General features: G+C 35.1%; 1 protein-coding gene across 2 annotated transcripts in view; it reads right to left on the minus strand.

Annotated features, from left to right (window-relative positions):
• Positions 1-220: 220 nt before the first annotated feature.
• The window catches only part of LOC6054117 (leucine-rich repeat-containing protein 20), a 43810-nt gene continuing 19503 nt past the window's right edge, over positions 221-24527 (minus strand). The window contains exons 1-3 of one of the 2 annotated variants that reach the window (XM_038264571.1): positions 9267-9677; positions 9000-9143; positions 221-1341 (exon numbers count right to left, since the gene is read on the minus strand). In XM_038264571.1, the coding sequence (XP_038120499.1) occupies positions 1007-1341; positions 9000-9143; positions 9267-9330 (543 nt within the window). In that variant the 5' untranslated portion in view covers positions 9331-9677 and the 3' untranslated portion in view covers positions 221-1006. Of the gene's footprint in view, positions 1342-8999; positions 9144-9266; positions 9678-24527 lie in introns of those variants that run through there. The other variant, XM_038264570.1, reaches the window with a different exon arrangement.

The following is a 24527-nucleotide window of genomic DNA, read 5'->3' on the forward strand; positions in this document are numbered from 1 at the left end:
TTACAGGAATATTTTTTCTGTGTATGCTTATGTTTATGTTTATGAAGACTCTGGGAGATTGCGATAGTAAGCAATCTGTCGAGTTCAGAAATTGATTTAAGTTTAACAGAAGTTGTTCAACAACTGGCGTCCCGTTTCACCTTAAGACCAAGATGTTGAAGACTTTTTTAAGGGTAAGGTAGGGCAGCGATGTTCACGAACAAAAATTCATTCAACCAAGTTTCTTCAACACAGTTTTATTGCATCATTCTGGGTAAATTTTGTTCGAAATCTCGTACAATCGCTGCTATTGCACATCGTAATTTTTGTTTCCCTCGACAAAAAAAAACACAAACTTTGCTCTAGTCGGTTACCATTCCGGAAAGACAAAAACACTGTTTATAATATATTATCTATATTGACTTACTCCTCTAGTAGGTAATATCACTCGCATTATTTTACATAAATTACGCATAATCGGTCGGATGCAACATCTTTTTTCTTTAGTGCGTGTGTTTGTGCGTATAAAATTTTGATCAACTTCACATGCCTCACTTGCATTTACTCTGTACTTTTTTCTTTAAGTTGCTCTCTGAATGACTAGATCAAAATTTTCCCTTTTTACAATCTCGCAAGCAATTCTCATTTTTTTAACAGTAGATTTACATTAATTCTCGTTTTGTATAATACACGGTAAGTACGGGTTAGTCACTAAATACAAGTTTGCATTCCTCTTTATACGTATGCGTGTCTTACTTGGCTAATAGAGTTGCGTTTTCACTGCTCACATCCTAATCAATAAACACTCTCAAGTCTCAAACTAAATTAAGTATAACTGTTGGCGCGTGCTGATGCGCTGAATACACAAAAGAATACACAAGGAGTTCTGAACAGAGTGGCTTAACGCTAAACAGAGAGTTTCTGGTACGATCTTTGTAAACCGTATATACTAACTAAAAGCTAACTTGGCGGGCAACTGGCGAGACGACCCACGGGCAGGAAGATCTTTGCGCTCCAAACACTCCGATCAGATCGTCAGGTCCTCCCACTCTTCCTTTTCCCGCTCGGACAGCTCGATCCGGAACGAGACGTTCGCGTTCCGGAGCAGCTCGTGGCACATTGGCGTGAGCGGGTTGTGCCGCAGGTCGACCAGCTCGAGCGAGTCCGACGTGATGATTTCGTCCCGGTCGATGTCGATGATGGCGTTGTTGTGGGCGCGCAGTTCGCGCAGCTTCGGCATCTTGAACACGACGGCGGGCAGCGTGATGAAGGAGTTGTGCGAGATGTCCAGCTGCTGCAGCGAGTGCAGGTCGGCCAGCTCGTCCGGCAGCTTGGCCATCTGGTTGTGCGACAGGTTGAGCTCTGGGGAGGAGAGGGGAGATTTTTTTAAATTAAATCACAAACAGGCTTAGGTCAACAATGATAGAACCCTTGGTTACATTTTCAGAATTTTGCGGGATTTTCTGATTCCCGGAATTTTTATATTTTTCCCGGTTTTCCCGATCTTTTTTTTTTTGCATAATGCTTTGATATTTTCGATTGATTTCGGTTAGAACTAGAACAGAAAAGCAACATTAGTACACCGTAGAGGTGGGCAAAAAAAGAGCGAGCCGCTCAAAGAACCGGTTAACTAAAAAGAGCAAACAAATTGTGTACACTAGCGTGTCCCAAAAAAACACGAAGTCGAGGAAATCAATGTGCTCAGTTCTCAAATGATAGAATATCATGTTAGAAACAACTCTCTCATACATGAAAACTTTCGGAAAAATCGTTTACCACGTTCCCTGGGCATTTTTTTGAAAAAAGTCAGTTTTTTCGAAAATTCTCAAAATCTGCTTAGAAAAAATGGAAAATTTTAAAATTTCAAATAGCCTATACCATTAAATGATAGTCTGTGGTCCAATAAACAAGTTAATGTATCGATGTGGCCTTTTAAAACCTTATTTTCATTTTCCCGGTAGCTTTTATGTCGAAAAATACGAGTTTTTGCTTTACTTTTTTTCAATCTTTTCCCTCGGTATTGAACACAAAAATTTCCTCATATGTAAGAATACATGCATCTTGTAGGAAATTTTCCGCCGATGATTTTCGTCTAAGCAACTTTGAAGTTTCATCAACTCTGAGCTGAGATATTCCAGTTTTTGTGAAGAAAGAATATTGAATTTTTGAAAATGTTGAAATTAATCATCATTGGGATACAATATTAAGGGAAACTTAAGCATAATTTGAAGTGAGGCTTTATCGCATCTGTTTTTAAACATAATTAGCCCATCCTCTAATACTAAGGCCACCTGGTGTTGTTTTCTCATGGCACACTACGTGCTAATCAATGAATTACTTTTAGTATATATAACTCATATTTAGAGCATTTTGCATTTGAGTCAATTGATGCTCGTTTGCTGCGTTTCCATAGATACAAATAAACATATAAGAATTGGATGCATCTGTGCTCTCTTATGCTAACTAGCTAGGAAAACCAGCAAGCTTAGTACAAGAGAGCACAGAGGCATCGAAATATAAGGTACGAGGATGGCATTTGTCCACGCTTCATACAATCAAAAAAAATCATGAACAATTAACCACAAGAAGGAGAGGGGACTGAGATTAACAAAAATGTCTACGTGGTTAATGAATGAATTCCTAAAGAATAAATTATAAAAACTTAGTGTTATTTTTAATTTACCTGAACATCGGATTTATCAACAGGAGTTATAAGAAGGGAGCGTTTAGGAAATGCGTATAATCGAACCTTATAATTCTTATATGTTTATTTGTATCCATGGAAACGCAGCAAACGTGCATCAATTGACTCAAATGCAAAATGCTCTAAATATGAGTTATATATACTAAAAGTAATTCATTGATTAGCACGTAGTGTGCCATGAGAAAACAACACCAGGTGGCCTTAGTATTAGAGGATGGGCTAATTATGTTTAAAAACAGATGCGATAAAGCCTCACTTCAAATTGAGCTTAAGTTTCCCTTAATATTGTATCCCAATGATGATTATTTCAACATTTTCAAAAATTCAATATTCTTTCTTCACAAAAACTGGAATATCTCAGCTCAGAGTTGATGAAACTTCAAAGTTGCTTAGACGAAAATCATCGGCGGAAAATTTCCTACAAGATGCATGTATTCTTACATATGAGGAAATTTTTGTGTTCAATACCGAGGGAAAAGATTGAGCACCGCTGTCCACACTGACAATACTGTCATAGTGTGACCCAGTATAAAGCACCCGCAGCGTTCCGGTGGAGCCATGAATGCTCTCGAACCGCTGGGTGGCACCTGTTACACTGTTCCACATTACAATGTTACAGCGGTACAAACGGCTTGTGACCGCCAGCACCTCCTCACCCCCCCACACGCCTTCTGTTGACAGGTACGCCAGGTAATCTTCTATGGTCGCGGCGGGTCCCAAATCCGAAGCGCCGAGCTCCAGGAATTCATAGAATTCCATCATGTTCGACTCTAAAAAACTTACAACTCTACGTCGCAGGGCGCTTCTCTCCGCAGCGAACCGGAGGGCGTCACGAGCGGGATGGAGTCCCAGGAGCTGGTGGACGACGGCTCCAAATATGCAATTCCCGTCCCCGGGAATTGCCTGGACGACCAGACTGTGGTCACGGAACGAGAAACGGTAGCGCGGATACTTCATGCCTGCGTTTGCAAAGGTTTTGGCGCAATTCGAAAAAGGAAGGACTCGTTTTTCTCTTTTCTACCATAGTGCATCATTTGATAGAAAGTAGGCTTGACAGATCTGGATTGGCTTTAGGAACCCAACAAAGTCGGAAAGTCGCTTAAGGTAAATATGGTCAGGGTCGGCTGAACTTAGGGTGGCATTTGTAGGGGCCGTAGCGGGGTGAAAGGGGAGGAGGGTAAGGGCGAGCTCGTATAATTAAAGCAATGGAAGTCGGTGGAGCCGCGCGGACGTTCTTTGACAACACCCGGTACGCGATCCAACTTAAACATCAATTTTGCTAATTCTGATTTCCTCTCAACTCGGTAAACTGACCATAAATTATAACTTTTATAATTACTCCCGATTCAAAAAGTAGATTTTTAATTGCGAGACGAATTCTGGTAAAGTTCTATTGCTCCGTCAGTTAAAAGGTTTAAAAGAAAGAAAAAAAAAAATCACTGGTTTGCTATAACGGGCCTCACTAAACTCTGTACGCTTAATCAAAACGGTTAAATTTTAGCACGGGATCCTCTATTTCCACAGCCGGCTGTCTAATATTGGACCCAAAAAAAATATGCGCGTCGAGATAAAATAATTAAAACACACTAACTAAACATAAGTAGTCTCAACAGCAGCATCTTATTGTTGTGCTGAGAATAAATGTCTAAACTGCTAAAATACTAAATTCCATAAATTTGTTAAACGGGAATTGTCTCAACAGCAGCATCCGATTGCTTGCCTTGAGATTAATAGTTCATCCGCTAACCTGATTTATGCCACTGGTCGTATCGCTTGCTTAGGGCGAATCCCAGACCATCACCCTCCAAAACTACCAACTCCACGCGACACTTACGCAGCCCTGTTGTTTAAATTCGATAAAATTTGGTCAAACGGTCAATTTGTTCGAATTCCACAATAGGGTTGGGAAAAAGAGCCTGCGGTTTCGCTACCTTTTTCTAAGTAAGCTAGCATCAACACTTCCCGTGCTCCGAATCCTTATTCCTCTCCCGGTGTATGGTGGAGATGGGAGCGGCCGGCAATGGATGGCTTTCATGGTGCTGCCTGTTCTGTTCTGGTAGAATTGGTTTTAATTCCCTTTAATCAATTTCTAAGCAACTAGTAATGGACAATCATCACATATACATGACGAAATCCAGTCTGCAACCCGCTAAGATCACCATCTCCATGCGAATGCGAATGCGAATGCGAATGCGAATGGGCTAATTATGTTTAAAAACAGATGCGATAAAGCCTCACTTCAAATTAAGCTTAAGTTTCCCTTAATATTGTATCCCAATGATGATTAATTTCAACATTTTCAAAAATTCAATATTCTTTCTTCACAAAAACTGGAATATCTCAGCTCAGAGTTGATGAAACTTCAAAGTTGCTTAGACGAAAATCATCGGCGGAAAATTTCCTACAAGATGCATGTATTCTTACATATGAGGAAATTTTTGTGTTCAATACCGAGGGAAAAGATTGAAAAAAAAATAAAGCAAAAACTCGTATTTTTCGACATAAAAGCTACCGGGAAAATGAAAACAAGGTTTTAAAAGGCCAAATCGATACATTAACTTGTTTATTGGACCACAGACCATCATTTAATGGTATAGGCTATTTGAAATTTTAAAATTTTCCATTTTTTCTAAGCAGATTTTGTGAAATTTTCGAAAAAACTGACTTTTTTCAAAAAAATGCCCAGGGAACGTGGTAAACGATTTTTCCGAAAGTTTTCATGTATGAGAGAGTTGTTTCTAACATGACATTCTATCATTTGAGAACTGAGCACATTGATTTCCTCGACTTCGTGTTTTTTTGGGACACGCTAGTGTACACGGTGAACTTTTTATGTACTCAAATTACTTCAAAAGTGAATGATTTTCTAAACAAAATAAAAAAAATTTCATGGCTCAACTGATCAGACACATTAAAGAATTATCAGAGAACAAGTTTGAGCATTTCAAAATGCTTCAAGACTGATATACCAGCCCGGGAGCATGTTGACAGCTCCCATACAAACTGAGCGTACCTCTTTTTGTGGGCCCAGTGGGCCTAAGATGGCGGCCTTTGATATTATCTAGCCAAATTTTTGAAAATGGCGAATAGTTTAAATAAATATAATTTTTGCCTTGTTTCGGTTTAAAACGACAAAATAAGCAGTTTGGAATCATTTTTGTAAAAAACTTGTTTAGAGATACGCCTCGTCCAAATATTAGTCTAGAACAGTTGAAAGGAGCGTGCCGCGAAAGCCGTCACGAAAAAAAAGTTTCCCATGCAAATTTTGAGTTGCGTAATTAATGGGCGGATCCGACGAGGCCCACTGGCCATCTGTCGGTGAATACGCGCAACTCACGAAAACTGTCAGCTTAGGGTCCGGCTGTGATATACAGATCGGAAGGAACGCAACACTCCATATAAAAAAAAACGCTCAAGAAACGGTCAAGGAAAGGGTCACGAAAAGATTTGTCTTAAGCGGTACGCAGCTGAAAAGGAACAGAAACGGAAAGAGGAGTTTGACTTTTCTTCGCGCGGGCGGTGCTTGTTTGTAATTTTTTGATGAAAAAAACAAAGAATTTGAATTTAGAATGCGACTGAAAGTTACAAACGCTTTAAAATTTTTATATTTGTTAGAATAATAGAAAATCCCGGCGAATCTCAAAACGCAGAATCATGTATTAAAAGGGCAGATCGATTTAGTTTTTTGGTCGAAACGGAGTAAAAAATAGAAGTTGTTTTTATTGCTGTTGGCCCACGTGTCGCCAACTATTGCTAGTACCAACCGGCAACCTTTGGATTGTGAGTTCACTGCACTGTCCGATTAATCTATCCTGGCGGGACCGAAATGAAATAAACCGGAGTGAAAATAAACTTGACAATAATCATACAAATATCTATTATTTTACTGAGAAATTCGAAAATATGGAAAAACAAACATTTCAGAAATATCAAATAACAAAAAAAATATATATGAAGGAAATTCCAACCATTTTTCAAATTATTATTTTGAAGATTCAAAATAAAAATTATGCAAAATTCAAAAAAAAAATATTAAAGTCGAAAAAAATTGAAATACGAAACCTGAGAAATTGCAGAAATTACAAGTGAAAAAATTAAAAATTCAAAATATACCAATAAAATTTTTGTTTTACGGAAAACCCGAATTCTAACATTTAAAAACTCTAATTTTTCAAAAATTCAACGAACTAAAAAATCTAGAATTTAAAATGGGGAGTTCAGAAATTTTAAAATGTAAGCATTTAAAAATAACAAAAAAAAAACAATAAAATTTAGAAAGTTGAAAGTTAAGAATTTAGGAATTTAACATTTTAACAATTTAAGAATTTAAGAATGTTAGAGTTTAAGAATTTAAGAAAAACTTTGAAACATTTGTAATTTCCTAACATTCTAGTTTCCTAATTTGCTAATTTTCAAAATTTCTTAATTTTCCTTAATTGTTTCCTTATTTCCTAATTTCCTTATTTCTTAATTTCCTAATTTCGTAATTTCCTTATTTCCTAATAACCAAATTTCCTTATTACCAAATTTCCTAGCTTCCTAATTTCCTAATTATCTGACTTCCTAATTTCCTACCATTCTTATTTCCTAATTTTCTAATTTTCAAAATTTCTTAATTTTCTAACATCCAAATTTCCTAATTTCCTTATTTCATAATTTCTTTATTTCATTATTTCATTATTACATCATTTAATTATTTCCTAGTTTCCTAATTACCAAATTTTCTTATTTCCTGGCTTCCTAATTTCTTCATTACCTAATTTCCATATTTCCTAAGATCCTAATTTTCTAATTTCCTAATTTCCAAATTTCCAAATTTCCAAATTTCCTTATTTCCTTATTTTTAATTTCCTTATTTCTTAATTTCCTAATTTCCTTATTTCCTTATTTCCTAATAACCAAATTTCCTTATTACCAAATTTCCTAACTTCCTAATTTTCTGACTTCCTAATTTCCTAACATTCTAATTTCCTAATTTTCTAATTTTCAAAATTTCCTAATTTTCTAACATCCAAATTTCCTAATTTCCTTATTTCATAATTTCTTTATTTCATTATTTCATTATTACATCATTTAATTATTTCCTAGTTTCCTAATCACCAAATTTTCTTATCCTGGCTTCCTAATTTTTTCATTACCTAATTTCCATATTTTCTAAGATCCTAATTTTCTAATTTCATAATTTCCAAATTTCCAAATTTCCAAATTTCCTAATTTCCTTATTTCTTAATTTCCTAATTTCCTTATTTCCTTATTTCTTAATAACCAAATTTCCTTATTACCAAATTTCCTAACTTCCTAATTTCCTAATTTTCTGACTTCCTAATTTCCTAATATTCTAATTTCCTAATTTTCTAATTTTCATAATTTCTTAATTTTCTAACATCCAAATTTCCTAATGTCATGATTTTCTATGTTTCATAATTTCATTATTTCCTAATTTTCTAATTTCCTAATTTTCTAATTTTCTAATTACCTAATTTTCTAATTTCCTAATTTCCTAATATCAAAATTTCCTAACGAATAGAACACGCATCGTTTCTTGACCGCGTTTCTTCCGATCTGCATACCGTACTTCACTTGGAAATTTTGCCGAAAAACTACTAAATAACCATATCCTAACTCCTCTTGCCCAATTGTACATTGGCATTTATAGACTATTTGATTAAATACGAAAAGAGAAATTAAATAGAATTAAATAGAAAAGAGTTCACAAAACATTTTCTCATAATAAAATTTGTTTAATTTTAGCAGAAATATACGCAATTTTGTAAAATTAATAGTAATTTTCTCCAAAGCTTTAGCTCTAGCCCTATCCAACTATTCGAACGTTTAGAATTACGGTCTTCTCGTTTTAAAACAAAAATTTAAATAACAGAAGCGTTGAGTTTTTATTCGGTTTTGAATCTGCAAAATTAGGTCACCATGTTTTCTTATATTTTGCTACATATATACAAAAATAAACTGAAAATCAATCAAACAAATTGATGTGGTCATAACGACGTCCCTGAAAATAAGCTAATTCTTTTGTCTCGTGGACTTGTTTTTCAAGAATAGATTTTTTTTTAATCAAATACCAACCGTGGGCATGGGGTTGATAGAACACAATGTTGCAACAGGTACAGGTCTTAAAGTATTTTTACAGCCATGCTTTGGAATTTTTATTTATACTTGCTGGAAATGTTTCCAACAAAAACCAGTAGAAATTAATACTTATAAGTTGCCAACTGTATTGCTCTGTTGAATCATCATGTGGTTCATCCTCAGAAAAAAATATTCAAACGTCAAAGGTATCTTTCTCCATCGTTGTACTTACCGGTGATCAAGCTGAACTTGACCGCAAACTTGGGCGAGATTTTCGTGATGACATTGCCGCTGAGGTCGCACGTCTTCAGCTCAGTGTGTCTCATCAGATGGTAGACCGCATCTGGAACCTGAATCAGCTCGCACTCGGAGAGATCTACAAATGGAAAGATGGAAGGATACGATTAGGTTTAAATTAATTTAATTACAGTATCATCTTCAAATTTGAATCTAGATTTCAACGTTCAGCCTTCCAAACGGAGGTCACCGGAGAGCTTACTCAAGTTTTTGGTTTCATTCGCCTCTTCGCAGCGGTTCACAACCCTGGCGACGAACGAAGCCATTACGCACGGCGGAGTTCAACTCGTCAGTCTCTCTGGCGTACTGGTCAAGCAGCAGCTGTTGCGTACGCTAAAACACCGACTATCGTAAAGCGGCTAATTATAGAGATGACTAAGCGCGATGACACCTTTGCGTTGTTGGACACAACTCAAAAACGCAAGTTTGGCAACTTTTCTCGAGTTCACGCGGGTCAATCAAACGAAACAATGTATTGATTTGCTCAATCGAAAAAAAAAACACAAACCGAAAAAAAATCTACGAGAATCGCCGGAAGAAAATTGCCCAGATTCCTAAAAGTACCGTACAGACTGAGTTGACCACCACCAGCTCTCGCGCGTCAATTGCTCGTGAAAGTTTTAAAAATAAAGAAGTTGCTTGCGACTAGCTTTTAGCGCGACACGAAAAGTGTTGCGTCGCATGGGGTGTAGAAAAATGTTGCAGTAAGTGCACAGTTAAAATTGACGAAACATTTTTTCGTGTAAATTGAAAATACAAAATTTGAAAGGTAGAATTGATTCGTGTTTTAAAAGTTAACATATTTTTGTGAACAATTGAAATTTTTTTCGCAACATTAATTTGTCGCATGCTTTCTAGTGTTTGTGAAACAAGCAGAAATGCGACGTGACATCATTGCCATGATTTGTTTACATGGTAAGATGCCACCAATACATTGCAAGTAATGCAGGTAAATTGACTGGCCAACAGCTGATTGCCCACTTTCTGACAGGGTTATTCTCGATTCAAGCGAGTAACTGTCCTCCGCACATTCATGATTGTACTATTTTGTTTTCGTTTTTGAGCTACATTAAAAACCCAAAATTCAAAGAAAATCTAAATTAGAAAGACTAATTGTCGTCATACAAGTATAACTAAGTGTTATCCACAGGTACTTTTCAGTCAAGGAAAAAAACATTTTAACCCTCTACAACCTAACCCCGCCTTTAGACGGGCTTCGATCTAAAAAATCGCCAAAAATCAATTTTCCAACCGATTTTTGATCTTTAAAAAGCATTGGAAAGAAGAACTCTTAAAATTTTAGAAAATTTATGGGTTGGAAGTTTTACTTGTTTTATGTGACTTTGCCAATGTTTTTTAAAAAGGTAATTTTTTAAGGGGTCAACTTTGGCTGTGTTTTTTACTAACATTTCCTATATTTTCAGTAAAAAGAAGTATGCAGTAATTTTTGTAGTGTCCCAGACTATGCCTCTATGCATTTTTTTTGCAATTTAAAGGATTATGTTGCGATTCTATAGCAGAAAATATGAAAAACATGCAAAAAATTGAAAAAGTGACTGTAAAAACATGAAAAAATTAGATAGGCGATATTAGGTGGTAGAGTAGGCCAAATACTACCAAAAACAAACATAAACTAAACAAGATAAATGCAAATTAAAATACTAAAAATGAAACAAGAAAAACATAAAACAAGAAAAGTAAAGTTTTTCGTTGAACAAAAGTTGCTCAAAATGACCTCCTGAACACGGGAAAAATAAATATTTTCGAAAAAAAAATTTGGGCAGTACAGGGTTAAATTAATTCATGAAACAAAGTATCAATATAATGTTCACCATAATGTTTATTTCTTATTTCTTCTTATTTCTTGTCGAAATATTTCTTCAAGACGTATGATAATTAATCTTGAAATCATTTTTAAATCCAGAGCCATTTGAATAAGTCATTGTTTTTTAGTTGTAACAAATATTTACCACCTTATTATGCTAAAATAAAAAAAAATTAAAACATGCATGAAAAATTATTAAAATTGTAGTTTCAAACCTCCCAGTAAATTTAATTAAAATTTTGATTATATTTCTTCTTTATCATTTATTTTTCAATGCATCAGGGAAAATTAAACAAAAAAACAAATTCAGGTATATTTTAAAGCTTCTGTCCCGGATCGAGGAAGAAACAAAAATCTTAATGTTTGAATACAGAAAAAAGTTAAAAAAAATCCAGTTGTATGATAAATAAAAAAAAAAAGATATTTATATGATAAATAAGACAAAACATAATTTTCATCTTTTATTCCAATTTAGGTTAGTAATTTCAAAGCCTTCAATCAGAAAGATGAAAGTTTTTAAAACTTATGCCGTAATGTATCGCCTTTTCAAATACCGTAAACCGGGGTTTCACTGATGAGATTTATTATTGATATATTTTCCAATTTGTCAAGGGTTTCCAGAAGCGTTTATTACTTGCCAGTCTGCCAATTAATTACTCAAATTACTGTTCCAAAATTATTAATTACATAAATTACTTAATTACTTTTTACTATGATAAAAATTGTTTGATTCAAATTTAAGTATTCATTTCCACGGTTTTAAACTCAATTATTTATAAACAGCTCATTCGAAAGCTCTTCCAAAAATTATGCTGTTTTTTTATACCAATCTGGATATTGTGAATTGTGAATTGTGAATTTCGCGTATAATTTTTATTGAAAAAAGCTATAGGCGATCAAACGTCAAAAATGCCCCCCACTAGAGGGCGCTGAAACTTTTGGTGATGTTTACATAATATCCTACAGCGAGTTAATTGGTTTGAAATTTGGAATTGTTTTACTTAAAAAAAAAAATGACATTAGTATTTAATTATTTTCAAGTAAAAAATAAGTAGCTCAATTGATACGAACAATAATATTTGTTTTATGGCCAAACCTGTTCATTATCTGATTCGAAATTCCATTATGTTTCACGTTTCAATCAACCGAACCCTTATCAATCAATTGCAAAAGAAGATTATTTAAGTTGACTTACGTTTTTTGGAGTCGTGTTTGTCATAAAAGCAAAAAAAAATACTGTACTGTTTTACTTCAATATATTAATTTTAATATAATTAATAAATAATTTAAAATGGTTTTCACATAGTAAAAAAATTCTGTGTAAAATCGTATGCAAAAGCATGCACATCACCTTTGTGAGCAAAAGCATGTAATATTGTATGAGAAAACATGTACACAAAAAGCATGTACAAAAGAAAAATAAATAAATTTTGCACACCCCAAAAATAACATCAATCTAGTAAGAGTCATATCTAGATTACCAAGTCCGCGCCCCAACCATCTTTGGGACGGGACGGTTGTGGCGCGGACTTGGTAATCTGGATTTGACTCTCACCAGATTGATGTTATTTTTGGGGTGTACAAAATTTATTTATTTTTCTTTTGTTCATGCTTTTTGTGTACACGTTTTCTCATACAATATAACGTGCTTTTGCTCACAAAGGTGATGTGCATGTTTTTTCATGCGATTTTACCATCGGATTTTTTGCTGTGCAGTTTATTGCAAGTCGAATGCCATTCAAATATATAAGTTGATTGAAAAAAAGGCCCACTGATTTTTGGAGCCAAATATAAACTTTGACAAATATTTGCAGCGGCTCTTCATGAAAATTGTAAAATTCATCAAAATAACGTTTAGTTTTAAAATGTTTTTCAAACATTGGTTTGACATTACTTTGCATGTTTTTTTTTCTCAGGCAAATTAAAAATTCGTTACTGAAAATACGGATAATGTGAAATGTGACATTTACATTGGATTTAATTTCTGCATCTGAATATTAGTCGATTTTAATTTCACTGAGTTTGATTTTTAACATTAAAACGTTTGAGATACATTACAGGACTGTCAATTTCTGCAGATTATGAAAAAATATATAAATCATATTTTAATTTTCATTGATTTTTAAATGGCTATCACTTGAAAATTTTGTTTTTATCAATGATAACTAAGTACATTTTGGTTTTAAATATTTGATCCACATAAACTTCAAATAATTTTGACTGCCTATTAGAAGGAAAAACTTAAAAAAAATAATCAATTCTAATGTACTGCCCCTGATCGCATAAATGTCCCATATGCATTTTCATCAATTTCGAGTTATTGATGCAGTTTGGTTCAAAATTGTTTGCTCTTTCAAAAGAGCCTATAACATCCAGTACTTTGTTCCAGAAATCAGGAGGAAATCCATTTTTTCGCGAAAACTTAACACGTAGCCTTATGTATGGGACAAACTTCAAATGCGTTTTTCTCAGCTTGGTGTTTTTTGCATATGGGACATTTATGCGAACATGGGCAGTTTAGTTATAGCAACAAAAAAATATTTTTATAATTATTTGAACAAAAATGAATAGATTTCGGATAAACAAAACATTTTTCACTAAGTAATATATCATGGCGTTGCTTTTTGTTGTTAATCAGCTTCGATAAACAACATGATAAAAATAAATTTTAGGAGAGTTTTAGCAGAGAACTATGGTGAATAAGGCCTTCTACATACAGAACCAGTCTCTTTTAATCTTCGTGTTTCACTCTTATTTGAAATTAATAAAATACTGTTATAATAGATTATATATAAAAAGTAAATAGTTTCGTTGAAGAAGTACAATTTAAAAAAATCGATTACTTTAATTACTCAAAAATTACTTTAATTACCAATTAATTACTTTAAATTACTCTAATTACCATGAATTACTAAGTAATTAAAGAATTACCTAATTACCAGCAAAAAATCAAAGTAATTTTTAATTACTTGCCAGTCTGAGGCCTTGCTGGAAACCCTTGCAATTTGTCTCAAGTTATCATTTTAAAAATATGTACTGGAGTAGGCCACACAAAGTCAATGTTATAGGGGAAAATTATTATTCAAATGGTTTGAAAAAATAGTTGCCCCAGAAATTCTTTGTTACTTTGGGTTACTTTGTAAGTCTATGTTTTTTTTTAAATCGGATTAAATATGTTCAAATTTCATACATTTACCTAATTGCTGGTATTCATTTTTACCAAAAAAAAGGCCGATGCAATTTTTTAAATAAGTTTAAGTCCCTTGGCTCTGGCCAAGGAAAGGGGGGGTGACAAAAACTTTTAAAAATAGGTGTACCAGCCTTCTAAACTTTTTATTAAAATTCAAAATTGCATTGTAAACTGAATACGAAACACAAATCAAAATTGTTAACATTTTAAATAAAATTTGAACCACTGAAAACGTCTATGATTTTTGAATATATATTTTTGAATTAAATTTCAAAAACAAGTAAAATTATTTTTTCTTCTAGACGAAAATTGCCCAAAGAATCCGAAAAAGCATTCCATTTTTCCAAATTGAAATATTTTTTTTTTTGCAATTCCGTCGTGAAACTACTTACTTTTCCTGTCATTCTTGAACGACGAAATAGCCTGCTTTTCTATACCAAAACAAAACAGAATCAAAAAGCAACACTTTTCAAAATAAATGCTGAAAAGTTCTACTTTTCAGCACTGAAATGGGTGCTGAAAAATTGAACTTTTCAGCACTTGTTTCGAAAAGCAACACTTTTGCTTTCCTCACTGAGGTAAGGCTATAATCCTGCTCTAAAAATGAACTTTTTATTAAAAGCTCAAAGACCCACCTTCATGTACACATATCGACTCAGAATCGAAAACTGAACAAATGTCTGTGTGTGTGTATGTGTGTGTGTATGTATGTATGTGACCAAAATTCTCACTGAGTTTTCTCAGCACTGGCTAAACTGATTTTGATCAAACCGGTCGCATTCGACTTGGTTTATGATCCGATACATCGCTATTGAATTGTTTGAAGTTTCGATAACTAGTTCAAAAGTTATGTATAAAAATGTGTTTTTGCAATTCCGTCGTGAAACTACTTACTTTTCCTGTCATTCTTGAACGACGAAATAGCCTACTTTTCTATACAGCACTTGTTTCGAAAAGTAACACTTTTCAACATTTTTTTGATTTAAACGATTTATTGACAAAATACATGAAAATTTAACTTAAAATTTCACTCAATGGGTGTTTTTCGGAATTGCAAAAAATGTTGTATGGAACTCGTTGCAAAACTTGATTTGTTCAGCACTTGTCGTATTCATCCAACTCGGTGAACCTCGTTGGATAAATGTACGACTCGTGCTGAAAAAATCCTCTTTTTGCAACTTGTTGCATAAACTACTATTTCACATATATCCGGATCTCATTTATGTGCATGTAAACGATGTCCGGATCCATCATCCGACCCATCGTTGGTTAGGTAATCGAGAGACCTTTCCAACGAGTCCACAACATTGAAGATCTGGTAACCCTGTCTCGAGTTATGACCACTTAAGTGATATTTATGTACTTTTTTGAAGTCGGATCTCACTTAAATATATGTAAACGATATCTGGATCCATCATCCGACCCATCGTTGGTTAGGTAATTGAAAAACCTTACAACGAGGCCAAAAAATTGAAGATCTGGCAACCCTGTCTCGAGATATGATCAATTAAGTTATATTTGTGTACTTATTTTTGTGGATCTAAAAAATAGCTGAAATATATGTGTCCAAACCGCTCATATTACCCATTGTTGGTAAAAAGTGAGGAAGGCATCAACCACATAGGTGGATTAAGTTAGTTTTAAATATTTTTTTTGATTTGAACGATTTATTGACAAAATACATGGAAATTTATCTCAAAATTTCACTCAATGGGTGTTTTTCGGAATTGCAAAAAATGTTGTATGGAACTTGTTGCAAAACTTGATTTTTTCAGCACCCTTCGTATTTATCCAACTCGGTGAACCTCGTTGGATAAATGTACGACTCGTGCTGAAAAAATCCTCTGTTTGCAACTTGTTGCATAAACTACTATTATGGAGAAATTCAACAGAAAATCGACATGTTCATTACTGTTGTTAACTAACATTCGAAACAATATAATATCTTCTAGTTGAAGTACATTGAACATTTCTCGACAAAATTTTCAAAAGGTCTTATCTGCATAGGAATCCCGTGACTCAAAGGTGGTTTTGAAAATTGAATCCAGATTTCTCTACCACGGTCAATATTATTCCATACAATTCTGTACGTATTAAATTTGTACTCTTCATTTGCAGATAAATCTCAATAGGTTTGAGATTAAAGTCATCCTCAGTTTACGGTGCTTTTAAAGTTTTTGCTTTCATTTTCCTTCCAGAATTTTCTCAAAATAAAACCCAAATCCATAATATTTTTTGAAAATACTTTAAAATGCTTAATGTTATGCATAAAAAAGTATTGATATTTTTAAATTTCTCTGGTTGTTTTTTTAAAAGTATTTATTTTAACAAATTAGAGATTTTTTGTAAATTATTGATAGCACAGGTAAGAAACAACATACTGTTGTTTAAATTTAATAATGTTAATTAAATTTACATTAAATCCTGCAGCAAATAACCATCAATTTCACAATTATGGCATGCACTGCCACTGAAGCCGAACTTGTGTTTATGTAAAAACGAATTACATGATAAGTGACACCAGCAGCCAGCAAAGACCTGCAATTAACCCTCGGTTCACCACTGCCTCCCTCCTTCCCCTCACTATTCAAGTTTCATCACTTGAACACTCCCAACCAGCAAAAAAAAACCCGTTGACAACGGCCAACGGCAGTGGCAAAGAAATTATCTAATCACGTGCCACTTTCCCGACTCCCCCTTTTCCACCCTTAAAAACGCCACGAAGAAAAATGTTTTTCTTCCTGAACCTCCTCGCGAACTTTGTGTTCTGTTTTTTTTTTTCGTGGTTGTTGTATACAATTTAATTTCACCACACTTTTATGCTTCTGCTACCACACAGCAGCAATGGTGCATAATTTCCGCAATTTTATCCAAAGCAAACATCGCAGCCGCGTCCATCCTCCCGAAGATCGTTAATCTCTGTCGGCGAATTCAGCCTTGGCCACGACTCACGACGACCGTTGAGTTGGGTTGGGAGGAAAATGGCCACGGAAAAACCGCCCCATCACTTTCGCTTATTTTTGCCCTATAATTATTTCATTGCTTGCAATAAATTTATTTAGTAGAAAAAGCTTGAAACTAGTTAATAGCAGATAAACAAATGCATTTTGAATTTAATATTGGCCAACTGTTTCAGATTTGATCAGACCACTTGACCTCATAAGCGCAATCGCAACAAGGAAAAGTCTCAACAGTCGCAAAACAAAAATCAAACCAAACAAATGTTATCTTGACCTATTGCTGGTTCGTAGTCACTATCATTGATTGTGGCAATTTCGATTGAGTCATTGATTGTTTTCGTTTGGGTTTGGAGAAAAAATTGCGCTGCAAAGGTTGCAATACTTCAGGGTGTGTTGATTGTCTCACTGTAATTGGTTTGAATCAAAACATGCGGTTGAAACATATTGCAATATTTTTGGTGGCAAATTTATTGATTGGATAGTGTACTTTAGGGTGGCTTAATGCTATTGTTAAGAAGATGGCTGTAAACTTACAGCCTTACTTGAGGCTTTTAAAGTTCAGGAATCTGGTAAATATATTTTTTTTAGTTTAGTTTAGTTTTTTTTATGAAACTTACCATGCATTCAGTAGAAGAATTTTACATCATACGTTTTTCCATATAAGTCTCTGTACAATTTTGCCAGCTTGGCTTAGGTTGTTAATATCCGTAAATCTATATCTTGAAAGTAAATTTTATGTCTTTGGTGAAGTTTTATGTTATAAATACGGTTAGTGATTTTTCACGATTTCGTGGAAAGCGTGAAATTCGTTAAATTTGAAGATTTCCGAGAAATCTCGTGAAATTTATCAATTTTCTCAGTTCTATTCTTTGAAATAACAACATTATAAATATTTCATTCATAAAGACTTTAGAAGTAAATTTTATTAGCTTTTTGATTTTTGAAAAGCGTGATATGAACAATTTGAAGAATTATTGTTAATCAAACATACATTACCATAAAATTGTTTCAGCATTTACTTCGAAGTGATTGCTGCGTATTAAATGATGTTAACAAAAAACAGTTAAATGATGTTAAGATTCACCATTTAATTTTAATTTTTATTTTTTTAGCAAATTATTGCTTTTTTAACCAAAACATGTTCATTTGACTGCAGTGATTCACAATTTTTGTGTTTTTTTTTTTTAATTTTTAGCAAATTATTGCTAAGGTGACAATAAAAAAAATCGAAATCAGGGATACCCCCTGATTCAATTCCTTAGGCAAAAATAAACAACTGTGAAAATTTTGCGAGATCGGTTAAGAGTTAAGGGTCGCTTTTTATCGTTGAATTAGGTGAAACAAAATCATAAATGTCTTCTTTGAATAGTTAATAACTCGTCAGGGTTAACTCGGACAAAGTTGTTTGTCATGAAAGAATCCCACACTTGACAATGATCTGATCCATTTAACGCCACCTTTTGGCGGAATTTTGAATTTTTAACTTTTTCCCCTAATTTTTTTCGAATTTTCCCATACAAACTTCAACGATAAAAAGCGACCCTTATTCGATTTGGCTCAAAATTGAAAAAGTTACTTATTTTAACCTAAAGAATCGAGCCAGGGGGTATCTCTTACGATTTTCCAACACTTTCATTTTTTCTTGTCACCTTACTGAACATGTATATTGAGATAAGTTTTTAAACGATTGCACAGATTTTTTTTTTAAATTGAATTGATTTATTTCAGAAATCAATTAAAACCAAGCATTCATGTAAAAGTAACATTCAGTAGACACAGTCGTCTTTCCCTGAGTCAATTATCATTGACCGGGGGAGCAAGCTAAAAGAATACAGAATGTAAAATTGAATTCCATTCCATTTAACAGTTTTCTTTAATAAGCTAATCAACTTTAGTAATATTTACATTTGCTATAATTTAACTACTATTTTAATTGAAAGGCTTGAAAGCTTGAATCTTTTAATTTATTTTAACATTATATCTAAGAAATGAATAGATACAAGCTTGGTTTATTCAAGATTACATAAATAGTATTTTTGATCTTTTCAGCCACCTTTTAAGATAATTTCAGATTTTTTTCTGAGTCCTGTATAATTTTCACGATGTTTGATAATTTGGGTGGATAATTCCCGTGGATTTAAAAAAAATCCTTTTTGATATGAGTTTTGAGTTTGCATAAAAATCAAAAGATTTTAAATTATCTTTGCCTAATAATCTTGTTTTCGAGAAATGAGAAGACAACCTTTAAAAATAAATTCAAGTTTTTTTAAATCATTTTGGCTGGACAAGATTGTTAAGTCTTGCTTCGCTATGAATTTCAATATAATGTTAAAAGATAAAATAGAAGCAAATCAGCGAAAACTTTCCAGCAATATAAAAAGTTCAATAAATAAGCATGAAATGAAATGCCCTACAGTTCATTTCAAAATGTATAGATAAACCATGTAATTTTTTTTTTGAAAATTACGAAAACTTTGTTTTTTTTTTGTTTTCAAGTTTAGGCCGTTGCAAATATTTTTTCAAAGTTTATGTCGCCCCCCCCTCCCTTCAAAATTGGCCTGAAAAATCAGGGGGCAAAAAATATATTTTTTCCGAAAAAAAACTTCTAAATTTCCACAAAAAAAGAAGTCTAATCAACTGAAAACAAAACTGCATTATTCTGCATTGATAATCATATTTAGCATGTTTGGGCTTGTTTAAAAATGTTTTGAATTTTTTAATTAAATTCCTATGTACAGCACCGGCAAAAATTTTATTTTTCGCCAAAAATAAAATCTTAGTTATTTTGGAAACTAATGATGGCAAAACAACTGGACAGGTGTATAATGCATTTTAAAACACTTTTTTCATTTAAATTTTGAAACCATGGCTCGTTATTTCAATTTGTATACTTTTTTTTTTTTTTGCCCTTCTCCCCCCCCCCCCCCTCGACTTTGGTCAGAGTCGAGGGACATAAACTTCAAAAAATATTTGCAACGGCCTAATTGAAAAATAAAATAAAATGAAGCATAAAAAGTATTTTCTGTATTTTTTAACACGAGTTTAGCTGAGTTATTTTAAAATTATGCTTGTTCCAAAAAATCTCCGTGAAATTTTGTGTTTTGACCCCTCGTAACTTGTAATTTTTGAGCGTGAAAATTACTAAGCTTAGTTATAATTTAAATTAAAAAAATCACTTCTTTTTAACTAGATTTATTTTTTAAAATGGCTAAATTTTGGTAAAGATACTTAGTTGCAAAAAAAATGATCTTTCAGCACGAGTCGTACATTTATGCAACGAGGATTGTCGAGAAAACGAGTGCTGAAAAAGTTATGTTTGCAACGAGTTGCTTACAACTTTTTTGCAAATATGAACGCTTATTGAGTTGAATTTTAAATCAAACATCCGTGTGTTAAGTGATTCAACCTTTCAAAACAATAAAATATTGAAATATGTTACTTTTCGACAAAAGTGCTGAAAATTTCTATTTTCAGCACCCGTTCCGAACTATGGCCAAATACACCAAATCGATGAGAAAACTTCAATATTTTGATAGCTTGATAAGTTTGCTCAGCAGCTCCAGTTTTAATGAGATTTGTATAGACACCTCTTTGGTCATAAAGAAAACTAAAAAAAAGTAATCTAAAAAAACATTTAAAGAGATTTACTATATGACTAGGTTTGGTTGTATAGGTTTATAACAAATGATATGGTATTAGTTACCCGAAACAGCACATTTTAAATCATTTTAAAAACAAATCTAATCGATTTCTCAAAGCTGCTCGTTAAGTTCAACGACTTCTTCAATCTCCTTGACACCATCTTGCAGCAAATCGCTGAGTCATGCCGGGTGGTCAATTGCACTTCACCATACCAACTTCAAGGTCATTCGAACAAAATAAAAACATTCTGCTTCGTTGCCAAAAGGCATTTCACGCAAGAGAAAGAGAAAAATAAACGGCGTCAAAAAAAAAAAAATCTCCTCTTTATCTGAGCAACACGGTTCCGCGACCTATCCCAACATCTAACCAGCTGTGAAGTCTTTCTTCACCGACTTTGAGCCGCGATAAGACCTCACGGTTCACCGTGACGCAACATTTAAAGGCCAGATCGCGGCTGGGCTGCCAGCCGAACCGGGTAATTGCCCGATTTCTCGATTGACGAACAAAGTTTTTCGCTTGATTTACCCCCGTCGACACTTGGTTGAAACTTTTAAAACGGATTTTTTTTTCGGGCTTGAAAGTCAAGTTTGACTCATCAACATTTGGTCGTCAATTTGTAGACGCCGCTAATTGGAAGGCCCAGCAACTTCTTCGACAACTTGGCGTGGCGAAACCGAAAGTCGAGTCTACAACACTTTCTTGGGGTGGTTGCCAATTTGCCAGCCCGATGTTGCACCGCGGCGTTGTTTTTGCTCCACGGCGGTTTCGACTTGTTTTTGCGAAACCGGCACACTGGCAACAATAAATGCGTTGCGTCAAAAGTAGCACCGCCAGAGAGTCGTAAAGCTTGATGTCGTCGTACGTGCAAAATCTTAATCGCAGAAGTGGTTCATCTCTTCGGATGAAAACGAAGTCCTAATCCGGTTGAAGAGCGGGGCGAACAAAATGGTTACACTAATTTTCGTGGGAAGGTTGCAATCGATATGAAGTTGTAGCTTTTCATCGTGCAGTGCAACGGTGCAATACTTCCCACCATTATGATGATGTACATCACCGCACTCGCCACGGTTGATTGCACCGATCACGTATTGCATTGTTCGGAAAATCGCACCGTTTACCAGACGTTCTCGATTTCGGAGTTGGAAACTAATGTAATAAAACTTATACAATGGTGGAGGTATTTAAGTTATCTTCGAGGGACAGAACAAATATAACGAAATAAGTTACCTACCCTATTTAAACAAAAAACTTTCTCTTTTTATCAAATATTCTAATTCAAAATAACAACACTTCGACGCTCTCGTGCTAACTTGTCGCACGACGCTTTTTAACGTTCCGAGAAAAACGTGTTTTAATGTTTGACCGTGAATAAACAAAAACAAGAGCACGCAATGTAAACAAACACAAACACGTTTTGTTTGGTTGACCATTCTGTGCATTGTCCTGAAGTTTGGTTGAATTTGGTTGCTGGAGTTCCGAATTATAATTACAGATATTTACGGTAGTTGAGCTCGTACTTGCGTCAAACTCGTTCTGACATGAAATCTCTTTGGCCTTTGTCGCACTTACATCAATTTTCAGGCTGTTTTTTCGTTTTTTATTGAATATCTCAGGATTGAAATCAAATTTTGAGGATATGACAAGATCAAAGGGTGAGGCATTAATAGCTGCACAAAATGGCGTACTCAGCTCAATTTGGCCAAAACTTAACAAGCGTCAAGTAAGCACGACAACGATGACCTGCCCTTCTTTCTGTGCTGTTTTGTGTCTGCACAAAAAAAATGATTAAGGATGAAAGTTTTTTTGACAAAGGACTTTGTCTTAAAGCTCTATCTGCGGTGTCAATGCAAAATTTTTCGAAAATGTAGCGTTACCGTCGCATGCCCTCGGCGTGACATTCTGTTTCTGTTGCGTGGATGCCGTGCCAACTATTTAAGCTAAAAGTTAGCCTCTGGAGGATTTAGTGTCCATCAGACTTTCATCAAAGAAGGACCTTACGTTGGGAATTTTAATGCTCACACACACACGCACACGTTGAAAGAAACAGGTGGTGCATAAACTTGAGGAGGTCCAAGAAGATATTGACGGTTGCCAGAACGGTCACCGGAATACCGAAATGATTTTGAACAAATTGGTAGGATATCGGCCACACCCGGAGTGGCCAGTGCCCTGGGGAAGGTTCTACCGGGAGGACATTTATCGAACCATGCAAATTGGGGCAATATGGGTATTAAAATTCATGGTTTTTGATACTGGTGATTAAAATGGCCATTTTGACAGGATTGGCCACACCCGGAGTGGCCATGGCCCTGAGGGAAGGTTCTACCGGGGGGACATTTATCGAACCATACGACTTGGGACAATATGGGTATCAAAATTCATGGTTTTTGATACTGGTGATGAAAATGGCAATTTTGGCAGGATTGGCCACATCCGGAGTGGCCATGGCCCTGAGGGAAGGATCTACCGGGGGGACATTTATCGAACCATACGACTTGGGACAATATGGGTATCAAAATTCATGGTTTTTGATACTGGTGATGAAAATGGCCATTTTGACAGGATTGGCCACACCCGGAGTGGCCATGGCCCTGAGGGAAGGCTCTACCGGGAGGACATTTATCGAACCATACGACTTGGGACAATATGGGTATCAAAATTCATGGTTTTTGATACTGGTGATGAAAATGGCCATTTTGACAGGATTGGCCACACCCGGAGTGGCCATGGCCCTGAGGGAAGGCTCTACCGGGAGGACATTTATCGAACCATACGACTTGGGACAATATGGGTAGTAAAATTCATGGTTTTTGATACTGGTGATGAAAATGGCCATTTTGACAGGATTGGCCACACCCGGAGTGGTCATGGCCCTGAGGGAAGGTTCTACCGGGGGGACATTTATCGAACCATACGACTTGGGGCAATATGGGTATCAAAATTCATGGTTTTTGATACTGGTGATTAAAATGGCCATTTTGAAAGGATTGGCCACACTCGGAGTGGCCATGGCCCTGAGGGAAGGTTTTACCGGGGGGACATTTATCGAACCATACGACTTGGGGCAATATGGGTATCAAAATTCATGGTTTTTGATACTGGTGATGAAAATGGCCATTTTGACAGGATTGGCCACACCCGGAGTGGCCATGGCCCTGAGGGAAGGATCTACCGGGGGGACATTTATCGAACCATACGACTTGGGACAATATGGGTATCAAAATTCATGGTTTTTGATACTGGTGATGAAAATGGCCATTTTGACAGGATTGGCCACACTCGGAGTGGCCATGGCCCTGAGGGAAGGTTCTACCGGGGGGACATTTATCGAACCATACGACTTGGGACAATATGGGTATCAAAATTCATGGTTTTTGATACTGGTGATTAAAATGGCAATTTTGACAGGATTGGCCACACTCGGAGTGGCCATGGCCCTGAGAGAAGGTTCTACCGGGGGGACATTTATCGAACCATACGACTTGGGACAATATGGGTATCAAAATTCATGGTTTTTGATACTGGTGATGAAAATGGCAATTTTGGCAGGATTGGCCACATCCGGAGTGGCCATGGCCCTGAGGGAAGGTTCTACCGGGGGGACATTTATCGAACCATACGACTTGGGACAATATGGGTATCAAAATTCATGGTTTTTGATACTGGTGATTAAAATGCCCATTTTGACAGGATTGGCCACACTCGGAGTGGCCATGGTCCTGAGGGAAGGTTCTACCGGGGGGACATTTATCGAACCATACGACTTGGGGCAATATGGGTATCAAAATTCATGGCTTTTGATACTTGTGATGAAAATGTTTATTTTGGCAGGATTGGCCACACCCG

Source organism: Culex quinquefasciatus, chromosome 3, assembly GCF_015732765.1.
Source record: "Culex quinquefasciatus strain JHB chromosome 3, VPISU_Cqui_1.0_pri_paternal, whole genome shotgun sequence".
Classification (NCBI taxonomy): domain Eukaryota; kingdom Metazoa; phylum Arthropoda; class Insecta; order Diptera; family Culicidae; genus Culex; species Culex quinquefasciatus.